A 23,185-nucleotide genomic window follows, 5' to 3' on the forward strand; every position below is an offset into this window, starting at 1 on the left:
CTCGTAAATCGCGGCAGATGAAACAATTCTTGACCTCGCGTGTTTGCCATCGATTGAACGGCAAAGGATTAGATCTCGAAAGGCCGTCAGCAGCCGCTCAATAATTCAAGCCGACGAGCTTCTGGTTTTCACTTGAAACATAACAACTTTCTATATCGAGAACAATAAGATTCCGAAGAAAGAATAAAAGATCACTGAGAGGGTGCTAGATAAGTGGAACAGCCTCCCAGCAGAGGTGGTAGAGGGTAATACAGTGAGGGGATTAAACATGCACGGGGGGGTGTTATGGTCGGGCGACTAGCCGGGGGCCGGACAGGTTTCTACGTTTACTCACTCGTAGAAGGTGGTCCAGCCGTTCTCGTTGCTCTTGGTGGCGAGCAGGCCGGAGTTTCCGTGGTACGTTATCATTGCCAGCTCGTGGCCCTGCGCGGAGACGCTCTTCAAAGCGCTGTTGGTTCCTATGGTCAGCCAGAAGACCTGCCCGTCGGGGACCACCAGCCAGAGCGGCATGCCGGTGGAGTCCCTCCTCACGTTCAGCGTGTTCCCGTTGTTGTCGGTGACGAGCGTGAGGTCGCCCTCGCCGGTGTAGGTGAAGTTGTACCGGTAGTCGCCGGTGGTGAGGCTTTGGGTGTAAAGGTGGCGGCCGGTGGTGTCGAACAGGTACAGCTCCTGGTCGATGGGCGAAGAAACCTCGTACAGGTTCTGGCCGTTCAGGAAGGGTTTGTTGGCGCGGATGAAGCGGATCCGGATGTTTCCGAGGTCCGCCGCGTACAAGTCGCCGTCGGCGCACACGGCCAGCGATGACGGCGAGTTGAGCTTGGCGTCCTTGGCGTAGCCGTCGTCCCCGGAGAAGCACTCGCAGTTGGCGTCGTTCTTGCAGTCGCAGCCGCTCGGCGCTCCGGCCACCAGCGAGATCTCCCCGTTGGTGCTCACCTGCCGGATGCGGTTGATCTTCTTGTCGTCCGTCTCGGCGATGTATAAGATGCCGTTGTGGGACACGGCCAGGGCGGTGGCGGCTTCCAGCGTAGCGTGGACGGCCACCCTGCTGAGGAGGTAGTGGTCGATGCCCGGCACCTGGCAGTGCATGGGTCTGCCGACCACGATGCGCACCTGGTGGTTCTCCGATATCTGCAGCACGACGTTATTGTCGAGGACGTACAGAGAATTATCCATGGGGTTTACGGCCAGGTCTGTCGGCCATTCCAAGCGGACCTGCGAGAGAAGAAGAAATATACGCTATAGGGAGGGTAGTAGATAAGTGGAACAGCCTCCCAGCAGAAGTGGTAGAGGGTAATACAGTGAGGGTATGAAACATGCATGGGATAGACATACGGCTCCTGAATCTAAGACGAGACCAACGACTGATTAAGGTCTTTGCTTTTGTAGTTGCCCTCGGAGCATTAACTCTTTAATTGCTGCGATAAGCACATTTTAGGAAGCAGCTTGAGCAGTGAACCTCTCTTCTCTGTTTTCTTTCAGCAACAGGACACACGGGGTTAAGTTAGACGGCTCTCGCTCTGATGTTAGCAGCCCCCGGCGCGCTTTCCCTGGCCTAGTACGCGGCGGGATGGTCTTTCATACCGCATGCGCCCCTCGCCTCCCCTACGCCGGATCACGAGTGCGGCTCTCTCCCAACTAATGAGGGGATTTTCCATTTTTCGTTGTCTCCGCGGGGCGGATACATCGGACGCGGTGTTCACCCGTCGGGATCCGGGGAGCGAGAGTCGGGGTGCGGGGAGCGAGAGTCGGGGTGCGGGGAGCGAGAGTCGGGGTGCGGGGAGCGAGAGTCCTGATCTAACGAGCGGATCAGAGGAAGGACGTTGGCTGCGGTACCTGGGACACGTCCATCACCGAGTCGCAGCTCAGCGGTCTCGCCGAGGTCAGGTCGTTGGAGCCGAGCAGAGTGGAGATGATGCCGTTTTGGTCGATCCTCCGGATCATCGTTCCATCCACGAAGTAGATCAGTCCGTATTTGTCCACCGTGATGCCTGCGGGGGGGGGTTGAGGAGAGAAGTCAATGACATCGGCACTGAATTACGGCTGCAGACATTAGTGCTAAAGGGTTAAAAAAGGACTAACTGCTCCGTCAACGAAAAAAAGCGGAGGGCGATGCGGGGGGCGGGTAAAGTACTCCGTCACTCCTCGGCGGACTCATCTTTATATCAAAATATATCATCATTACAGGGGAGGGCTGCAAATCAGTGAGCCGGCCCCTGTATAATGTATAGATAAATCAGTGACCAGCCCCTGTATAATGTATAGATAAATCAGCGAGCCGTCCCCTGTATAATGTATAGATAAATCAGCGAGCCGGCCCCTGTATAATGTATAGATAAATCAGCGTAATAATAATATATAGGCTGCAGCAAAACAACCTATATTGTTTGGCACAGAAGTCTCCGTGTCGGTAAGCGGACGGTGATGGAAAAAAAGATCCCGGCGCGGGTTATCGATGGGAAAAGGCGGGGAGTTCTGTAATCGTTTCTGTAACGGGCTGGAAATCAATTAACCCGCGGGACAGAGGTTAATATCGGCCCTTAATCTGGCGCAGGGCCGGGAGCCGCGCAGGTTCGCTGCGATGACAAAGACTCGCGGATAAATTTTCCTGGAAATAGAAACCCTCCGCGGGTGATTCCGCATACGGCGGAGACGTTTAAACGCGGCCGGGGTCACAACGGAACGGTGGAGACGCAGCCCAGGTTCTGCGGGGAACGATTTAAAAGCCACTCGCGGATCTGGTTTGATTTAATTCCGCGTTACTTCCTTAACGGACAGATTATGGGTTTTAAAACCCTCTTTTTTTTTTTGTCTGTTTATCCAATGAATTTAATCCGTACAGTAACGGGGGAAAAAAAAATTAAAATAAACCTATAAAAATAGCTAGCAAAATAAGCGTAATTATAGGCGACGTGTAAACAACGCACAGCGATAAATAAAACCGACTATCGAGGTTACAAATTGTTTACAGGAATAAAAAACGGGGAAAATTAAACGAACACAGAAAGAAAAAAAACAAAAAAACACGCATTATAGGATACGGTTTAAAAGCTATAATAATTAATACAATAATAAAATAATTAATAATATAGAGGTCTTGTAATCTAGACAAAGGATTTCTCTCCCTAGCGATGTAACGGATACCACCCTCAGGTTGCCCTGACCGAGGACTGATTTGAGCCTTTACAGTAGGAGAAACGGGCGCCTAGATGGGCCGGAAGGGGCTTATATGTTAGATTTATTTACCCCACCCCCCACCACCAAAAATAAATTTCTTAAGGGGCGACCTTGACGCAACGTATGGATACATTCAAGGTCAGTATGAGGACTTTACCCCCACGGACAGGGCCGGTAACAAGAAAGTAAAGAAGCCACGGTTTCATCTATAATAGAGAGTTCACCACAGTGAGGGCTGTAGAGCTCCGGAATCCACTATCTATGGGGAAGCGATGGCTGATACCGCGGAGGCTTTTAAGAACAGACTGGGGGAGAAAAAGGTTTTCTGTAGCTGGTACAGGGTAATCCAGGGATCATTCTGACTGCCCCTTGAGGCGTGATCTTGGAGGCATCAGGCTCGGGGGACCCGCACGTACCTCTAGGATTGTTGAGCGTGGCCTCCACGGCTTTTCCGCCATCCCCGCATCGCGTGTCGTCGAACGGGAGGCACTGATCCCCGGTCCCGGCCAACACCTCGGAATTCTTCACGACGTCCTTTATGGCCGCCGTCGACTTGATTCTGTAGACCCGGCGGCTGTTGGTATCCGAGAGCAATATGGCACCCGTGACGGGGTCCGTGGCCAAGTAATATTTATGGGCCGGGCTGTGGCTGTGATCGTAGGGGGACGGGGTGGGGGGGATAAATAAAAGCAAAGAGCGGATTTAGTACTCAGACCCAGGAAAAGACATTGGAAGGTCAAATTCTCGTAAAAAGAAACATAAGGAGGAAATTTTAGTAAGCGAGCCGAACGATTTAAGGTTAAAATAAGTCATTTAAATGCAAAAGAAGAAAACATCTGCAGAGTCTTAAACGTGCAATTAAAATAAGCATTTCATACCCGAGCCTCCTCTGATAATTAAAAGGAAAGTATTATTATGAAGAAGTAACAAGTTTTAGTGCGCGGTCGGAACCATAGAACCCTAAATAACAGCTTTTTTTAATTTTATTATTTTTTTTATTATTATTATTATTATTATTATTTTTTTTTATTTTTTTTTTACAGAAATGACCTTAGTGTCCGGCATCAAATCTCAAAAATTTCATATTAGGCAAACTCATTTTCCCCTATTTTTTTTTTATTTTTATTTAATATCGATTGCAGTACGTTCATTTGTTGTGGGAAATTTATACAAATATTTAAAATTTAAAAAAAGAATATTAAAAAAAAAATAAAAAAAATTGAAGAGCGGTTGAGCTATTTCACTCTCTATTAAACTTTATGGATTTTTGTTTTTGCACTGATCAAGGGGAGAAATAAGTGGTATTTCACCTTGACAATGATATTTTGGGTTCAGACGACCTCATTTGGATAAAAAGCCATTTGCGCGATGCTGGGAGACGGATCGCGTGATTGCAATATGGTGAACTTTGGAGAGTCGGGGAGAAACAAAGGGTAATTAGAGGTTTTAAATGCAAGGAGACGGTTTGCCATGTGCGCCGAGTCTGCAGTATGCCTCGGAACGTAAAAATAAAAGATTTAATGTTTTTAAAACCGGATTCAGAACTTTATGAAGTCGGAAGAACTCTTTACTGGACTGTAAAGAAGCCCTGTAATCGGTAAAGTAAAATTGTACATTTTATTACAAAAACTTAGTAGGGCCGGTAAGGCCATAAATTATACTCAGAGAGGGTGGAAGATAAGTGGAACAGCCTCCCGGCAGAGGTGGTAAGGGATAATACAGTGAAAAACATGCATGGGATAGACATACGGCTCCTGAATCTAAGACGAGACCAACGACTGATTAAGGTTTGAGTCGTTACAGCAGGAGAAACGGGCGACTAGACGGGGGCCGAATGGGGCCGATCTGCCTGCAAAGTCTGTGTTTCTAATGTTTTCAGCCCGAAATTTATGTTTACAAATTTTACACAATGTACAGACTCCCAGCACAATCTTATATACTGTATCTTTAGGCCATCCTAACTTTAAGATAATGTCATATCGTACCGGTCATCCATTCTGTCGATTCAAAGGTTTTTTTTTATTTATTTATTTTAATTATGGTTTAGAAATATAAAAAAAAAAAAAAGAAATCACTTTCAGTAAAACAAGGAAAATTAATAAATAAAAAATAAAAAAAAGACTAGATAAAAAAAATGTTTTAAAGACAAACGCCTAAAAGATCCTTAATTACAAATTTCAGCAAAAAGATTAGAACTTCATTTTTTTTTTTTTATTTCTGATTGAAAAATATGTAAAATGATAATTCCATGGAATATTTTTTTTGTTAACCCCGTGAGTATTTCTCTTCTTGGAATGTTTCGAGTAAAACCCGATTCCATTGGCTACAGTTTTGGTTTTGGTAGAATTCCCGCTTAACGGGAGATCCTAACCCAATCAATTATTGAATTATCCAATTACCCATATGCCGGGGCAGCCGCACAGGAAATTATATTGGATTTTTTAGATTTATTTTGCATGGCGTGAGGTTCGGGGGTGGGGAGGAATAATTCTCTTTTTTCCCCCGATTTATCCTTGACTCTCCCCAGTCACTTAGACAATTAAGCTGCAGACAGTTCCCATCTCAGCAAATGACACGGTTTCTCTCTAAATAAAACTGTCTGACCTTCAAGACGGCCGCGCTGGCAGCCTGCTTTCCATCTGTATATCCGCATACTGACAGCAGGCTGCCGGGGTATTATTTCATTAGCCTGCATGTCACTCATATTAAAGCGAGTGTCCCCCCCCCCCCCCCGGGATACGAGGGGATACGTTATCTATCCTGATCAGCAGCCGTCTGACTCGCATCTCTGCTAACGGCCGGGCGTCTGTATGATTCTTATTAGAAATATGTGCCTCTTTTCCAGCCTAAAACACACGGTTAGCCCTTATTGCCCCCTCTTTACATACAATATTGGGGGGGCAGCTCTGGAGACCCCCATCTGGAGAAGGAGCCTGACTATCTGGAGAGAGTTCAGAGGAGGCAACTAAAATGGGGATTAATTTACAGGCTCAGAGGAGAGAGCGAGAGGGGATGGGGAGAGAAGAGAGCGAGAGGGGATGGGGAGAGAAGAGAGCGAGAGGGGATGGGGAGAGAAGAGAGCGAGAGGGGATGGGGAGAGAAGAGAGCGAGAGGGGATGGGGAGAGAAGAGAGCGAGAGGGGATGGGGAGAGAAGAGAGCGAGAGGGGATGGGGAGAGAAGAGAGCGAGAGGGGATGGGGAGAGAAGAGAGAGAGAAGATGGAGAGAGGAGAGAGAGAGAGGATGGAGAGAGGAGAGAGAGAGAGAGAGGGGGGGATGGGGAGAGAGAGAGAGGGGGGGATGGGGAGAGAGAGAGAGGGGGGGGATGGGGAGAGAGAGAGAGGGGGGGATGGGGAGAGAGAGAGAGGGGGGGATGGGGAGAGAGAGAGAGGGGGGGGATGGGGAGAGAGAGGGGGGGATGGGGAGAGAGGGGGGGGATGGGGAGAGAAGAGAGAGAAAGAGAGGGGGGGATGGGGAGAGAAGAGAGAGAAAGAGAGGGGGGGATGGGGAGAGAAGAGAGAGAGAGAGAGGGGGGGATGGGGAGAGAAGAGAGAGAGAGGGGGGGGGATGGGGAGAGAAGAGAGAGAGAGAGGGGGGGATGGGGAGAGAAGAGAGAGAGAGAGGGGGGGATGGGGGGGGATGGGGAGAGAAGAGAGAGAGAGAGAGAGAGAGAGAGAGAGAGGGGGGGGGGGATGGAGAGAGAGAGAGAGAGGGGGGGATGGGGAGAGAAGAGAGAGAGAGAGAGAGAGAGAGCGCGAGGGGGGGACGGGGAGAGAAGAGAGAGAGAGAGCGAGCGAGGGGACGGGGAGAGAAGAGAGAGCGAGGGGATGGGGAGAGAAGAGAGAGCGAGGGGATGGGGAGAGACGAGTATTAACAGAGACGGGACAGAGCGAGGCTGCGGAGGATTGGTCGGCTTACCTGTGCCGGAATTCTTTATTTCTGATAGAAGTCAAGAAAGCGAGGAGTAAGAGAAAAGCGAGGGGTTAGTAACAGAACGCGGTGTATAGAGCGTGCGCAGCGCTGAAAGAGTTAAGGGAACCCGACGCGTAAAAAGGTGTTTATGGGATTTTGAAACAGACAGGAAACCCCCGGAGGCGGAAATCAGATTAAAGCCATTTACGGGCCGATCCGCCTTTACTCACCGACTCCCCCGAGAGCCGCTTTCCACTCTCGCCAGCGGAGGGAGGAGTCCAAACTGGGATGTATTTTGTCACTTTGGGGTTTTAATGCCCCCCCCCAGTATTTCTTTCCCTCCCCCATTTTTCTATTACATTTCTGATACACTTTTCTTTTTCCTGGCAGAACACAGAATTTTCTTCTGCTTTACACGATTTATAAAGTGTCACAGTTTGTAGTAAAACGGAGATATCAACACAGATTGAAATTTAATGGAAAAAAGGTTACTTCAAAGAAACCGGATTTTATCTCATTTTCTCCCAATAAACTCCCTTTATCTGCAGCCCTGGAGCCGCCGTTGCTGTCAGTCATGTGATATTTTGGGTGACTTTCCCGGATCAAACACCGCACTGAGCTGATACTTTATGGCGATGCTAATGAAGTCCGTTCCTCCATAGACTTTCATTAGTCAGAGAGTCTGGCTGGGTGATTAAGACCGAGCCGTTCTATTGTTCCCCACAGGCAGTATGATAAGGAGTCGGGGGGGTTTAGTAGATCGGGGATCAGATAACAGAGCGAGAATCATACAAACGGCTGATATGCGGCTGCCTGAAAATATTATATTATGGGGCAAAAAAGAAACCAAGCAAAAAAACCGTGGTTAACCGGTTTAGTAATTTCCTTCCAATACCTTAACTCCAGGACGTTGGTGACGTTGCCGGAGGGGAAGATTCTTCGGATGTAATTGAAATCTCCCACGTAAAGACTCCCATCCGGGCCGCAGGTCAGCGCGACGGGCGCCAGCAGCTTGTTCCCGTCGGCCAGGCCGTTGCAGCTGGGGCAGGAGATGCTCCGTCTGCGCCCGTTACCCATGATACTGCCGATTACTGGTGGCTGCTGGGAGATGAACTGGTTCTCGCCGTTCCCTTTGTGCAAAATGCCTGCGCGAGACAATAAATCGGGATTAGCCACAAAACGCGTTAGGACCAGAAAAACGGACGTTCCTGAAACGGCCAACATATTATTCCGTTCCACATTTCCCGAATGTCGGAAATAAAAGCTTCACAGCGGGATTTTTGGTTTAACGCGGCCGGCGGCCTCCATACCCGTCTGGATGTTCAGCGCGTGATGCTTGTCCAGAGACCATCCTCCCAGCTTGGAGGCCTCGATCTCGTACCCCTGCAGCACGGCCGTCCTCTTCTCCCACAGGATCCGGTCCGGGCACGACTCGTATTCATATCCCACCGAGACTGGGGGCGGAGACAAAAGACGATAGGTTACGATCCCACGCGGGCCGACCAGTCAGAGAAGAAAGGAAGTGGAGTTATAATTTACGCGCCTTCCCCCGCGGGAGGACATGTTGATTGTGGCGCTATCATACCTGCGAGCGTCCAGGCTCAGGCTACCGGCAGCCCTCCCTAATTGGGATGGTCTTAGCGAGGGGCGGGGCTAGCCTCCAGATGTGGGCGTGTCCAAATGGCACCCCCCAGATCTGGAAACGCAGGATTTCCCCGGAGACTCCGGGTGACACCAGTTCTGGATGCTACCCTGACCCAAACGGGCCAGACTGGAAATCTATCATCGGGTTTTCCACGCACGTATTAGCGCTAAAATATTAATTTTCATCCCATAAAAACCCTAATAAAGAACGTTCAGTCCCTGTGGCAACAGCCTATCAGGGCCTGCTTCTGTGTCACATGACAATTAACTGTGCCCGGTAAATATTGATGAAAGAGGCAAGAGTTGACATGACTTAAAAACCCTCTAGATTGTAAGCTCGTGAGTCAAGGCACCAAAAAAACCCCCCCAAAAACACAAAAAAACATCCCAGCTCTTACCAAATGCCTCGGACAAGCCGTACACTTTTTGGCTGTACACGTCGGTCTTGTCCCAGATGAAGAAGTAGGAGAGGTCCGGAGTGGAGGAAAACGACTTCCTGAAGAGCCGGCCCTCGACGGCCACCATGAGATGAACTTTCATGAGGTTGAAGGGGACGGTGGAGTGCGTGAGGCTGATGCGCAGGACGGATTTGTAGCCGGCGGTCCGAGTGCTCAGATAACTCAGTTTTATTTTACTTCCTGGAATGCGGATCTCCTCCTGCAGAGCCTAAAATACCAAAAATATCAGAATTCTCCTTAAAAAAAAATAAATAATAAAATGTAAAAAAAAAATCATCCTACTGAAAATCATTTATAGGGGTCTGACGCGCAAAACGACTTCCTGCGCATGAGAACAGACATAAGGAGCAACGGCTTCATAAAAACTATTAAAAAATCCTTTTCACTTCACACAGGAAATTTTTAAAAATATTTTAAACAAGAGATTTTCAGGATTTCCTACATAAAAAAGGAGCAAAAAAATGAAACCTCTTTTAATTGGCATTTTCATTAATAACCAATAATATTATTATTAATAATCTATATATTTTTTTTTTTTTACACATTTACCAAAATAATGTAAACATTGAAAGACCATTTTGAAATCATCATTATTAACCCCAAATCTCCCGGTCTTCACTGAAGTTTATCCTTTGAAAGGCAGCCGACTTTCACGTTTTTGTGCATAAAACGTCGAAATAAAAAACGAAAGCTGATTTTTAAAAAATATATATATTTTGTGCTGTTTGAAGTAGATTAACTGGGTTGGAGATCACAGCATTGCAGGGGTATCAGGGGTATGTAAGAGGGCCGCTATCTGGGGACCCGCGGATTATTTTGTACAGAATTTGCCGGTAAACATAACGTTATTTTATTTCACGGCCGTCGTCCTTACGGAGCCGCCAGGAAAATAAAAAGTCACTTTTTTTTTTCACCCCACTGGAGATTTCATTTGCATTTATTTTCCAGATGTCTGTTTGCTTCCGTATGAAAATTGGTCTCGAGGGGGGAGGGGGGGTCATGGAATGTATAAAATGGGAGCGCTCCTCGGCGCGGGGGGCTGTACTCGGCCCGTCAATCATCTCACGTTTTTAAAAACATTCTGCGGGGAGTAGCGACAAATAACAGCAGAAATTGGGGCGGGTTTGGTGAGCTGCGCGCTTCCGCGTCCCGTTTGAATTCTATTTTGACTTAAGTTGAGAATTTGGGATCTGCTGAATCTACGAAATAGTTATTTCTGGAACTAATTCCAAAAATTCAACGAAAAAGTTCTAGATAGCGACATGCGGGGAGCTAAACCGGAGCGGCCGCCATCACCGCGAATACATTCACTCAGTAACTTAAACAAATACTGAGATGAGTGGCAGCCTGTGGCAGAGCCAGCATTATCTGATCTGTAGTTCCCTCATCTTCCCCTCCCCCAACGCTATATACAGTAATATAACCCCCCAGCGCTGTATACAGTAATATAACCCCCCAGCGCTGTATACAGTAATATAACCCCCAGCGCTGTATACAGTAATATAACCCCCCAGTGCTGTATACAGTAATATAACCCCCAGCACTGTATACAGTAATATAACCCCCCAGCGCTGTATACAGTAATATAACCCCCAGCGCTGTATACACCAATATAACCCCCAGCGCTGTATACACCAATATAAGCCCCAGCGCTATATACAGTAATATAACCCCCAGCGCTATATACAGTAATATAACCCCCAGCGCTATATACAGTAATATAACCCCCAGCGCTATATACAGTAATATAACCCCCAGCGCTGTATACAGTAATATAACCCCCAGCGCTGTATACAGTAATATAACCTCCAGCACTGTATACAGTAATATCACCCCCCCAGCGCTGTATACAGTAATATAACCCCCCAGCGCTGTATACAGTAATATAACCCCCCAGCGCTGTATACAGTAATATAACCCCCCAGCGCTGTATACAGTAATAACCCCCAGCGCTGTATACAGTAATAACCCCCAGCGCTGTATACAGTAATATAACCCCCAGCGCTGTATACAGTAATATAACCCCCAGCTCTGTATACAGTAATATAACCCCCCAGCGCTGTATACAGTAATATAACCCCCCAGCGCTGTATACAGTAATATAACCCCCAGCGCTGTATACAGTAATATAACCCCCAGCGCTGTATACAGTAATATAACCCCCAGCGCTGTATACAGTAATATAACCCCCAGCGCTGTATACAGTAATATAACCTCCAGCACTGTATACAGTAATATCACCCCCCCAGCGCTGTATACAGTAATATAACCCCCCAGCGCTGTATACAGTAATATAACCCCCCAGCGCTGTATACAGTAATATAACCCCCCAGCGCTGTATACAGTAATATAACCCCCCAGCGCTGTATACAGTAATAACCCCCAGCGCTGTATACAGTAATATAACCCCCAGCGCTGTATACAGTAATATAACCCCCAGCTCTGTATACAGTAATATAACCCCCCAGCGCTGTATACAGTAATATAACCCCCCAGCGCTGTATACAGTAATATAACCCCCAGGGCTGTTATGTCTGGTTTTATCTTATTTTGTCTCTTCATCTGCAGCCCTGGAGCCGCCGTTGCTGTCAGTCATGTGATATTTTGGGTGACTTTCCCAGCTCAAACACCGCACTGAGCTGATGATTTATGGCGATGCTAATGAAGTCCCTTTCTCCATAGACTTTCATTATTTAGAAAGTCCGACTGGGTGATTAAGACCGAGCCAGTCTATTGTTCCCCACAGGCGGTATGATAAGGAGTCGGGGGGTTTAGTAGATCGGGAATCAGATAACAGAGCGAGAATCATACAAACGGCTGATATGCAGCTGCCTGAAAACATAATATTATGGGGCAAAAACTACAACTGGGGTAAAAAAATATTTTTGAAAATGTAATTTTAATCTGATCCGAGGAATAAATACTGAGGTTCTCCGACTCTTTCAGTTGAAATATATAAATATATAAAACAGAGGAGTTTTGAGTTAATAAACGGTTATTAGTAAAGTGCTTTTGAGAGCCGATGTATATAGAAGGAACGCTTATTGTGTCTTTGGGGGTCGACTCACTCCACTTCACTACGGAATGTGGATTTAATCCATTGGCTCAGCACCGATTCCATGAACGAAATACACAAAAACCGGTAAAAATGAGCAGTCTGGAGCGCGGACGTCGGTCAGAAACACCGGACGGGAGGATTATTACACGGAGCTTCAGCTATTCCAAGGGGAAAGATGGCTGCTGCTGGACAGAAGACGTCTGAGTGGAATTATCTCTGTTTGTTATGTCTCTATAAGGGATAGGACGTTTTTACTGTACTGAGGGGTAGTAGATAAGTGGAACCGCCTTCCAGCAGAGCTGGTAGAGGGTACGAGTGATGTAAACACACGGATGGGAATATACCTGTATTTCGGGGACGATGGGCCCTTTGTGGGGGCAGGAGCCGGCGAACGCGGTGAGAGGCGCCGGGGAGAGCACCGGGTTAGGACGGGCAAAGCTGCTTAGGTCACAGCTGGGGATCTCGTTCTCCTCGTGCCGCATTGTTATGGTTTCCATGACGAAGAAGCGATCCCATGGCAACCAGAGAGTATGTTCTTGAGTAATAAACGGAGCCCGCTCGAAGCGCAGGGTAATGGATATGCCGCCATTTGTAACCAGATCAAAGCTGTTTATGTAAACGACAGGGGAGGAAAAAACAAAAAAAAAACGACAAGAACATTATCTGCAGAGACGTCATTTGCACCATTTAAAAAATCACCCCCCGTTTTCCCTTTGTACGGGAGCCGCTCTCCCCCCTCTCTAATGGGCTTTTTGTAATTACGTAGCTAATTGCATGTTAAATTATCGCCAGCGTTCTTTTATCAGAGATCCGCGAGCCGTTTCGGGTTTATAATCACCTGGTTAATAAAAAAAAATAAAAATAAAGTAACCCCGTTCCATTAACAACTAAACGGCGCTCAGTAATTAACAGATATAATGCGCCCTGCAATGCGTCCCCCGGAGCCCTCCCGTTAATGCATTCACAGCGCCATAACTTATTTATGCCAATGGCTCCCAGATGTTTTCCTGCGCCTCTTCCCCGTGACATTAATCTCACTCCGTGACAGTTTAACGTCCCCCGTTTCCAGTATGCGCCTCCATTAACGCTGCTGGTTTCCAGTTCTCGCTCGCCGCGATCCCGCCGCGTACTTGCGAGAGCCCCCAATGTTGCGGCATCTTGCTTTGGCCGCTCCGGGGTCCGGCGTCCCTGGCGGATATTACCGCAAAACATGCATTTTGTTGCTGCCGGCATCTTTAGAGCGCTGCTGCTGACTCGGGGTATTTTTAATGGGTTCTTACAAAAAACACTAAAGTTTTAACGCTTTGGTTGCTGAACGTGCTACATTTCTACATCCGGACTACGCAGCATGTGTGATGTCATGGGGGCAGAGCGATGACATCACAGGGTGTTTGTCCACAGAGCACCTGCGCATGCACCGTGGCAGATTTAACTACAGCGTAAGCTAAGCTGACGGCATTTGCAACAAAAGGGGCTTTTGCTTAGGCAGCCGATGGCCAGAGCATAAGCTGTACTGTCGAGACAGCCGGCAGCTATGCTTTATCTAAAACATCAGACCTTGGTGATGTCAGCAGATAATCGGTTTTTTTTTTTTTCATGGCGGACATCATGTCACACAGGGGCAAGCACAGCAAAAGAAAGATCTAAATTTCTTTACCCCAGGCAGGGCAACTGAAAAGCTGCCCCTTAGCATTCAGGTCCTCGGGGCCTTTATCCTGCCCTCTGGCTCGGGTACATTACGTATCTGCCCCCACTAATACCCCCATCACATCCAGCACACGCTTACCTTCCATCTTGTCTGCTGATCGTGTAGCCCAGGAGAGGAGCGCCCACAAAACTGATGTTTACGCCCACTAGCGGTGTGCCGTCTGATGTCATCACCTGACCACGTATGACACAAGCATGCCTAAAAAGGAAATAAAAAGAGTGAAAGGTCAAAAAACTATTTTCAATCAATCACAAAAAAATTATTTTACATTGAAAGGGGATCCACTGCCATTTTAACCGAGCTGCAGATTTCCTGCGCACCCCCGCAAGGCTGCCTTCACGTTGCTCGCACACAGCGTCTTCTCCTGTCCCGCCCGGGGGAAGCAGGAACGGAGCAGAGTCATGTGATGCAACGTAAATTCACGCGACTCCACTGGGTTCCTGGGCGGAACGAGAGAAGAGTTGCTGTGTGCAAGCAACGCAAAGGATTACTGGGACCCGCAGGTAGTGTCTGACCGCCCGCAACATCCGCATCCCGATACAGTCCTCTACATCATACTGCCTGTGAGGAACAATAGAATGGCTCAGTCTTAATGATCCAGCTGGACACTCTGGTTAATGAAAGTCTATGGAGGGACGGACTTCGTTAGCATCGCCATAAAGCATCAGCTCGGTGTGGTGTTTGAGCCGGGAAACCAAACCTTAATCAGTCGTTGGCCTCGTCTTAGATTCAGGAGCCGTATGTCTATCCCATGCATGTTTAATACCCTCACTGGATTATCCACTACCACCTCTGCTGGAAGGCTGTTTCATAATATATAGATTTATATTAAGGGGCAAAACTGTCGCTTATAATACAGTATTCATGTATCTCAGTCAGCAGCCTTGGATGTATGTGCGTCCTGGAATAAGACCCCCTGACAGAACCCCCCGTGAAGTCGCAGAATTCTTACAGACACTGATCAGAATCCTCGGAGATTCTCTTTCTATTCATCGTGCGCATGGGTAACCAACCCGCTGACCTCTACGGAAAACCTCTGCTGATGCAAACCCATCAGCTATAATCTTTTTTGTAATAAAGCAACTAAAAGGCACAGTTGTGGTTTCCATGGTTTCAGTGTCTTAACCCTTTCATACATGCTAAACAGCGTTAAGATCTGACACCCTCCTCGCCGGGGCTTTAAGCAAAAATCTAACTGCAAGAGTCGAGCTCCCGTCGGGTTTATAATTATTGATATTTTTCTACGAAGTAACAAATCTATTTTTTTTTTTTATTGTAAAAATGCCTTTTCTGGCTGTAAAATCCTCAATCCTTTTGCACGTCTGTTAATTCCGCTCCCCGGAGGTATAAACTACAATCTCAAAGTGAGAGCTGAAATCCCATTTGAGTGCACGGCGTTAAGCGGTCCTGCGCCGTACATTAGCCGTCGAACCACTTAACGGAGAAAAAATGTCTCCGCTCATTAATTATGCAGGTTATTAGGGGTGGTTTTTAAACTGCAGATAAAGTCTCGTTACCAGAAGCAGGGTATTTCTACAGAGACAAGGTCATTATTTATTAAAACATTATATAATATAAAAAAAGAATTTTAAATAATATTAGTAAAGCTACATAGTCTGTAATACATTCCAACACATTTATTTTTATGTTATTTTTATTGATTATATGTGTCCGCACGGAAGGGGTTGGTGGCATGAGGTGCAAAACCTGCATAACTAATTACTGCCTCTGCCCGGACACGCCTCCAGTTGTGGCTCCTCCTCCTAAAACAGCGAAAACCAATCGGCTTTCTTGGAAGGTAACATGTAGAATCTGAGAACAGGAAGTTAAAAGGACTGCTCCCACGGGACACCATGTTATATACACATATACACACACACACACACATATATATATATGAGCCGCAGGCAGCGGATACATTGTATATCTTTATATCCAGAGTCTGTTCCACGCGAACCTTTTCGGCATCTGTTACCCCAGTTTTCCTATCCCATCGCCCTTCATCAGCTGCCCGCCGCTGGCTCCCCATACCCCCCAGAAATGTCCTCTCCTGACCCACAGAGCCCTTAACGGCCCCTGTATCTGCCCTTATCTCCTTATCTTCACTGCCCTCGGCTCGCATCTCTTCTCCAGGATGTCACCCCCGCAGCTCCTACTTGCTGGAAACCGACTTGTTCACAGGAGCTTACAATCTACCCTCCTAATACCCTCAGCCAGCATCCAGAAGAAACCCATCCATCCTCCCCACCTTCCAGATCTCCGGCCACTCACTTCTCTACACCCCCCGCGCTACAATCCCATCATCCTCAGCCAGCAGCCCCTCTCATTCCCCTTGCCCTCCCAACAGATTGTAAGCTCCTAGGAGCAGGGCTCTCTTCCCCTTCTGCCCCGGCCATTTTTAATTCACTCTCCCCTTATTGTAACAGCGCCACGGAATGTGCTGGTGATATATAAATAGCAACAATGTAATATAATCCAACAGAGATCAGATCTCTAAAGGCTGGCCAAGGATGATGGGCTTTGTAGTAACGACCCAAATCAACACGGGTCACGGTTCCCTGGAAGTAATGGCTTCTTCCCCGGGATGCATTTACGAGGCTCCATAACGCTGCCGGCGGTTTATATTTAAATCCACGCGCAGATTGGATCAGGAGGCGCTCGGCGGCCTTCCTAGAAAGCTCCGGAATTCACTTACAGATAATACATTATGGGGGCGCGCCGGATTTACAAGGACAATGGGGGGAGGGGGGCTTTTACATAGCGCTATTCGCCTATAGACACACTTTCCATCTAGAACTCGATACTAAGTATCAATCTCTCCGGAACAACCTCCATACGGCTTAAATTGCACTTTTAAATTATGATGTCATTTATTTATTTTCTATTTTTTTTTGTTCACAGCGAGACATAGAGTCCTAAAAACTAGAGTTGGGGCCGATCTGCCGGCGGGTTCTATGTTGCCGGCGTCGTAATGAAATTGTGAAGCTTACATATTACATATTCCTTTTATTAATCCCTTTCCTAGTTTAAATGCCCCAAAACAATATTTTCCCGTGACTCTGCCCCGTAAATAAGAGAATCCTCTGCAGACGGAAGCTCTCTCTCTCTCTCTCTGGTATTCCCCGGACGGCGCTGCGCGCGGATATACTGCCTCCCCGACCTTCACGTTTTATCACCTGCCTCTTAAAAGTCACAATGTTTTAGAGACCTCTAGCAGGGGCCGGGAAGGGCCGTTTCATCACCGCAAAGGGTAATTTAAAAGGAATTGCTTTGGTTCGTTGCGGAGGAAGCGAGGAGCGCCTCCGGGGGCAGCATCCCCGCCGAGCTCTACTGAGACTCCATTACTCGGCCTCGCTAACGAGCGCTCGGGAATCAGAGCGACTAAAACGGGGAACGGTTTGCAGGACGGACTAAGCGGTCTCAGTATGTCCGGCTTGGGCGAGAGGGAGCGAGAGAGAGAGAGCAGCCAGGCGGGCGAGAGAGAGCGGGGCGAGACCAGAGAGACATTGAAATATATAATGGGATTTAAAAAAAAAACCAAAAAAAAACAAGAGGGAACAGTGGAGCAGCCTCCCAGCAGAAGTGGTAGAGGGTAATACAGTGAGGGTATCAAACATGCATGGGATAGACATACGGCTCCTGAATCTAAGACGAGGCCGACGACTGATTAAGGTTTCATCATATAACTCACCCTCCATCGAAGGGATTGTCTCCGGGGATGAAGTGGGTGCTGTCCTTCCCGACCAGGAACTGGATGCGGCTGTAGAAGGAGTGCAGGTTCTGATGCGACGCCGGCCCTTGGGTCTCCTGGATGATATCGAGCGGATCCGGGGAGCCCAGGCACAGGGAGCTGGTTTGGCATGAAGGTTGCAAACAGCAGTCAGGATCCATACAATCCACCAGGCCGTCTGCAAGGAGAGAGCACATGCGTCACCCCTACGCGGTGTGGAAGTTGAAGAATTTTGCTGATTCTGGATGTCAGCACAATGATCTTTACCTCATTGCTTATTCTGCTGATAGCAGATAAGATAACACTACAATCACCTGTCTACCTCATTTCTTAGTTTACTTATGTCTTGTTTGTGTCTCGGAAGAATGTGTACGTATGGTATGTTTTCGTGTGTTTTCTTTGCTCTAAGTGCCTTGTTGCGAAAGAATCAGAGTCCGCCACGACAAAGGACAAGTTGTCCCTTTCTTGACCTTCTGTAAGTAAAGATTGCACATGTCTGGGGTGGGGGGGTATTTTTCTTGACCTCTTTAAACCGTGTGTGTCAGCAAATCAAAGTAAATATACCAACAGATGGCTAGACAATATGCTAATAACTGTTTGCGCTTCTTTGCCTATATATTGTTAGAAAATTAAGGAGGGAGAGAGAAGTCTGCGAACTGGACTCTCCCCTGTGCGCACTTGAATAAAGAAGCTCTTGCTTACTCAACTCATTGAACTGGTGTCGTCAGATTTCTTGCCGACATTCACACTGGCAACCTCACGGTTAATACCGACCGCCGCGCAAGCGGGAATTCCAGAGATAACAAAAGTTCATCGATTTTAATGAAATAATCTGCCAGCAAGAACGTTCTTGGTGAAGAGTAAAAGATGTTGAGAGTTTTGAAGCTGCCAGGGTTTCCGAAAGCCTCTCGATGCAGGAGCTGCCATCTCCCTGCCCCGTCACGGGGTATAAATCGCCCCGCACCCTGAGATATCTGTGATAATAGCGCTACGGAGGGACCTGCGCAGCTGGAAACAATCTCTAGCGCTAGAGGTTCGTGCGCCGTCCGCTAAAACAACGCGGGGAGAGAACAGGAAGCGGCTTCCAACTTCCTGCTCGGGCTGATGGGAGGGAGAGAACAGTAAGCGGTTTACAACTTCCTGCTTGGGCTGATGGGGAGGGAGAGAACAGGAAGCAGCTTCCAACTTCCTGCTCGGGCTGATGGGGAGGGAGGGAACAGGAAGTGCCTTACAACTTCCTGTTCTGGCTTATGGGAGGGATGGAACAGGAAGCGGATTACAACTTCCTGCTCTGGCTGACAGAAGATGCTGATCAGGTTGTCGGCGCTGGTTAGCGATACAACCAAAAAACACAAAGACAGAAAAAGGGGTTAAAAGCTTAGCGTGAAGGGGGAGGGTCTCGAGTTAACGCATTACAACCCCTTTACGTTTTACGCATTTGCAGGGGGCGTCCCTGCGGAGCTTTTATGGTTTAATTTTGCAGATAACGGTAAAATCTGTCACTATATGGAGCGTTTTACCCGAAAATTAATTAAAAAAAATTCTAAATGTTTTATGATGAAGGGAATCATGTGGTTTATGATCACGGCTCCAGCGCTAATCCTGCTTTGTGGGCCAAGTAATTTCGGATCATCGGAGCAGGAACTCTGTCGGAAGTGGAGTTCCAAACTCTCAACTCGGGTCCAATCTAGGCATACGTGTCAAGTGTCCCTGTTCAGTTTGGCCATTCCCTCTCAGGAACCTGTCTGTCGTCCCCCCCGGTCCACTCTTTCCTCCCCTGATGCCCCTCTTTTCTAGGAGGTGAGAATGTTTGCTGGGTATGAGGGGATCGCAGGGTTCTACAGCCCTAAAAGCCCCGATAATGTGTATAGAAACAGCAGGAAACGGCTTTATAAATTAAACGGGGTAAATAAACCCCATTATTCTTCTTCTAAATGCCCCGCCCAGTTACGTAATAGCTCCGCCCATAACCACATCCCAACACAAATTTAAATGTTAGGAACTCCTGTGTGGCTTTATCTTTGTATTTTGTGGTTTGAAAAACACCTTAAAACTTGATATTTCTCAAAGAAATGTCTACGCATCATAAATGACTCCCATGTGGATCTAAAGCAGTTACGGAACTACAACTCCCACAATCCACTGCCAACCATAGAAGGCGACAAGGACCAAACCAGAAGCATGGAAATCCATGACATGGGGTTCAACTACAACGGGGAGCATTCCGGGGCAAAGTCTCCAATCCGCTGACCGGAGGGGCCGCCGGCGGTAACGTAAAGATACAAACAGCCGCTAAAAAACATCTTTAAGGAAAAAAAATGTGTTTGACTTTTAAAGATCTGCAAACAAAAATCTATCATCTACTAAATCGTCAATATTTCTCTGCCCTTTACTTTTAATACATTTGCGTTTCATAAATCCCCAAGAAAAGCTTTTCTTAAACAAATGCACAAAAATGAAACGCAGAACAAATGTGCACGAAAAACGCGGAAAACGATTTAAAAAAAAGATTGTGATGGAAAAATGTGACGTTAACCTCCACGGGAATTAATGCGGGTTCCGAATGGAAAGCATGGCGCTTGGCGTGCGAATGCCAGCCGGGGGAATCGTTTGTCGGGTTCCGTATGTTTGGGGGATTTGGGGACGTTAAACGAGGAGCTAATCTCCAGGATAAAGAGAGCGGAGGCGGCCAGCGCCAAAAACAACGTCTGCGTCTGAATAATCCGACCCAAAACGCACTGAATCTGAATCAAGATAAACATAAGCAGAGCCGCCACAGGTGAGCCTGGCAGTGCGGAGGGACCACGGCGCCCTGTAAGTATGACAACCGGGGAGGAGGAGGCAGCGGGTGGTGCGAGGATACCCCAGGGGGGAGGAGGCGGCAGCGGTGGGGGGAGGAGGAGGCAGCGGTGGCGCGTGGATACTCCGGGGGGGGGGGGGGGGATAGGCGGCGGTGGCGCGAGGATACTCCGGGGGGGGGGGGGGATAGGCGGCGGTGGCGCGAGGATACTCCGGGGGGGGGGGGGGATAGGCGGCGGGTGGCGCGAGGATACTCCGGGGGGGGGATAGGCGGCGGTGGCGCGAGGATACTCCGGGGGGGATAGGCGGCGGTGGCGTGAGGATACTCCGGGGGGGGGATAGGCAGCGGTGGTGCGAGGCTACCCCAAGAAGGAATAAGGGTCAACGAAAGCTGGGAACACACCCTGCCATTAACCCGTCACACGGGGGGGCGCTTACCCGAGTCGTTGTCCTTGCTGTCGCTGCAGGCGGTCTCCATGGACGTGTCGCACCCGGACCCCCTCCATCCCAGCTGGCAGACGCAGTGCCACCCGTTCGTGTCGAGGGTACATCGGCCGTTCCCGTTACACAAGCCGGGGCAGCCCTCTGCAAAAGAAAACAAAAGCCCCAAAGCCGCGTAAGTTCCGCCGTGTCCGTAACGCTCGGCATCCACACATACAACGCAACGGGAGGAGGTGGTGTGCAGCCAGAACACTACAATGCCCATCATCCCATCGCAACTCCCAGCCACCCCTAAGGGTTAGAAGCGAGGGGGGCACAGTTTGCTGGTGGACCATGATCTCCTGGCTGAGAATGATTGTGACCCCTGGGCTGCAGACTCCCCGGGGGGTCCACCCGGAGCCTTCGTACCAGTAGAGGTGGCCAAAAACAATGAAAACGCCACTTTTTGCCCCAATAAAACTATTTGTGAGGTCATGCGAGTCGTGTTGTTTAACGTGACATCGCTTCACAGCCGACAGGAAACGGGGCGAAAAAAAAAGGAGAAAGTAGCAGCGTTGGCCCTTAGGAGGGCCACAAAAACCCAACACAAAATATGGAGAAAAAAATTATAATAAAAAGCTGCTACTTTGTTATAAAGCTGAAGAAATAAAACTAAAGGAATAATAGCCCCACGAATGCCCCCCCACTGTCCAGTTACCCCATATGGATGATGGATCCACTGCTCAGCCAGTAGGGGGCAACACTGAGGTTTTTTAACGGCATTACGAATGGTTCATAATCCATCTAATAAGGTCTCTGTGTCCTGTTAGGTGGCCCCTTAAGGTTACCTACACCTAGGGGCCCCTGGGGGCCGTAACCTGACCGTCAGCAGCTGGAGCAAAAAACACAAGGATTTAACCCGATTGAGACGAGTCCCCTTCAGGCGACGGCTTTTTGTGAGCCTCGCGGGGCCATTAAACTCCTTCCAAAAATCATAAGAAAAAGGAAAATTACGCAGAATTCCTTTTCCACTGAATCTTCCGCCGCGTCCGGGGGGGCGGGGGGCGCCCGGGGAGGGAGAGTAAAAAAAAACAACATGCGCTGCCAGAAATTTCAGTTTTAATGAAGTTCAAGTTCCGTCAAGTGAAAAATTCTGGAAAACATTCAGAATATTAAAATATTGGGGGGGGGGCGAGTTCAGAAGCGACTCGATGAACTTATTGAGAGCGCGGGATGAAAAAGTCAATAATTAAGAAAGACAAATGGACTGGAAAATGCCGGTTTCCTTAAACGCGGAGAAATAACGTTTTAACCCTATCCGCTTCTGAGATCATCGGAATCGAGTTAACGAGGGGCGATTAATGATATTAAAAACGTAGGGACTGCGAGTCGTCATTTAATGGGGGTCCAGGCCGCCTTTAATTCATTCAAAATTAGGGACTATTTTACTTCATGGAAGCTGAGATCTGTGGCAGCCTGTGGCAGATCCGGCATTATCTGATCAATCTCCTTTCCCTTCCCCTCCCCCACCCTTACAAAGGCTGTCTGAACCAATCAGCAACTTAATAGGGGAGAGATAATGGGGAGGAAAAATCATGCAGATCCTGAGATCATGGTATACATATAAGGAGGGACTGACTTTCCCGGCTCAAACACCACACTGAGCTGATGCTTTATGGCGATGCTAATGAAGTCCGTTCCTCCATAGACTTTCATTAGTCAGAGAGTCCGACTGGGTGATTAAGACCGATCCATTCTATTGTTCCCCACAGGCAGTATGATAAGGAGTCGGGGGGTTTAGTAGATCGGGGGTCAGATAACAGAGCGAGAATCATACAAACGGCTGATATGCAGCTGCCTGAAAACTTTACATCATGGGGCAAAAACTACAACTGGGGTAAAAAAGAAAAAAAAAAAAAAAAAACCCACTTTTTTTTTCTTCTGATACTAAGATGATAAAAGATGGGAGATTCCCTTTAGGGGGGAATATTTTACACACACACACACCCCCCCGGGCTGCCTTTATCGTCCCTTTAAACCATTCTCTGCCAAAGATTAACGTCCAACAGTAAATGGTTGAAAAAAAAAAAAAAAAAAACCCCAGCAAACGTAAAATGTAAGAGAAAACCCTGAATTCGGTGATTAGCGTGAGGAGCGCGGATGGGGGGGGTCACACAACGCACAGAACATGGAGGTGGGGAGAGTAATAAAGAGGAGAATAAAAGGAAGGAGAGACTCCATACAGTACCTTTCACTACCTTATCCAGATAGTGAGCTTGGGGA

The 23,185-nt window shown here is 48.0% G+C and overlaps 1 protein-coding gene across 4 annotated transcripts in view; it reads right to left on the reverse strand.

Moving 5' to 3' along the window:
• LOC149276033 (teneurin-4-like) overlaps nucleotides 1-23,185 on the reverse strand; it is a 144,744-nt gene that overhangs the window by 9,206 nt on the left and 112,353 nt on the right. For 3 of the 4 annotated variants that reach the window (XM_089503995.1, XM_089503991.1, XM_089503992.1), the window contains 12 exons: nucleotides 23,151-23,177; nucleotides 20,921-21,067; nucleotides 17,645-17,861; nucleotides 14,032-14,151; nucleotides 12,590-12,851; nucleotides 9,128-9,395; nucleotides 8,396-8,539; nucleotides 7,981-8,230; nucleotides 7,092-7,112; nucleotides 3,591-3,823; nucleotides 1,834-1,988; nucleotides 335-1,212 (listed from right to left, as the gene is read on the reverse strand). In XM_089503995.1, coding sequence (XP_089360121.1) covers nucleotides 335-1,212; nucleotides 1,834-1,988; nucleotides 3,591-3,823; nucleotides 7,092-7,112; nucleotides 7,981-8,230; nucleotides 8,396-8,539; nucleotides 9,128-9,395; nucleotides 12,590-12,851; nucleotides 14,032-14,151; nucleotides 17,645-17,861; nucleotides 20,921-21,067; nucleotides 23,151-23,177 — 2,722 coding nt within the window. The remainder of the gene's footprint in view (nucleotides 1-334; nucleotides 1,213-1,833; nucleotides 1,989-3,590; nucleotides 3,824-7,091; nucleotides 7,113-7,980; nucleotides 8,231-8,395; nucleotides 8,540-9,127; nucleotides 9,396-12,589; nucleotides 12,852-14,031; nucleotides 14,152-17,644; nucleotides 17,862-20,920; nucleotides 21,068-23,150; nucleotides 23,178-23,185) is intronic. The other variant, XM_089503994.1, reaches the window with a different exon arrangement.

The sequence above is a fragment of the Sceloporus occidentalis genome, unplaced genomic scaffold (genome assembly GCF_023333645.1).
Source record: "Sceloporus occidentalis isolate IW3139 unplaced genomic scaffold, rSceOcc1.0.p SCAF_250, whole genome shotgun sequence".
In the NCBI taxonomy this organism is placed as follows: domain Eukaryota; kingdom Metazoa; phylum Chordata; class Lepidosauria; order Squamata; family Phrynosomatidae; genus Sceloporus; species Sceloporus occidentalis.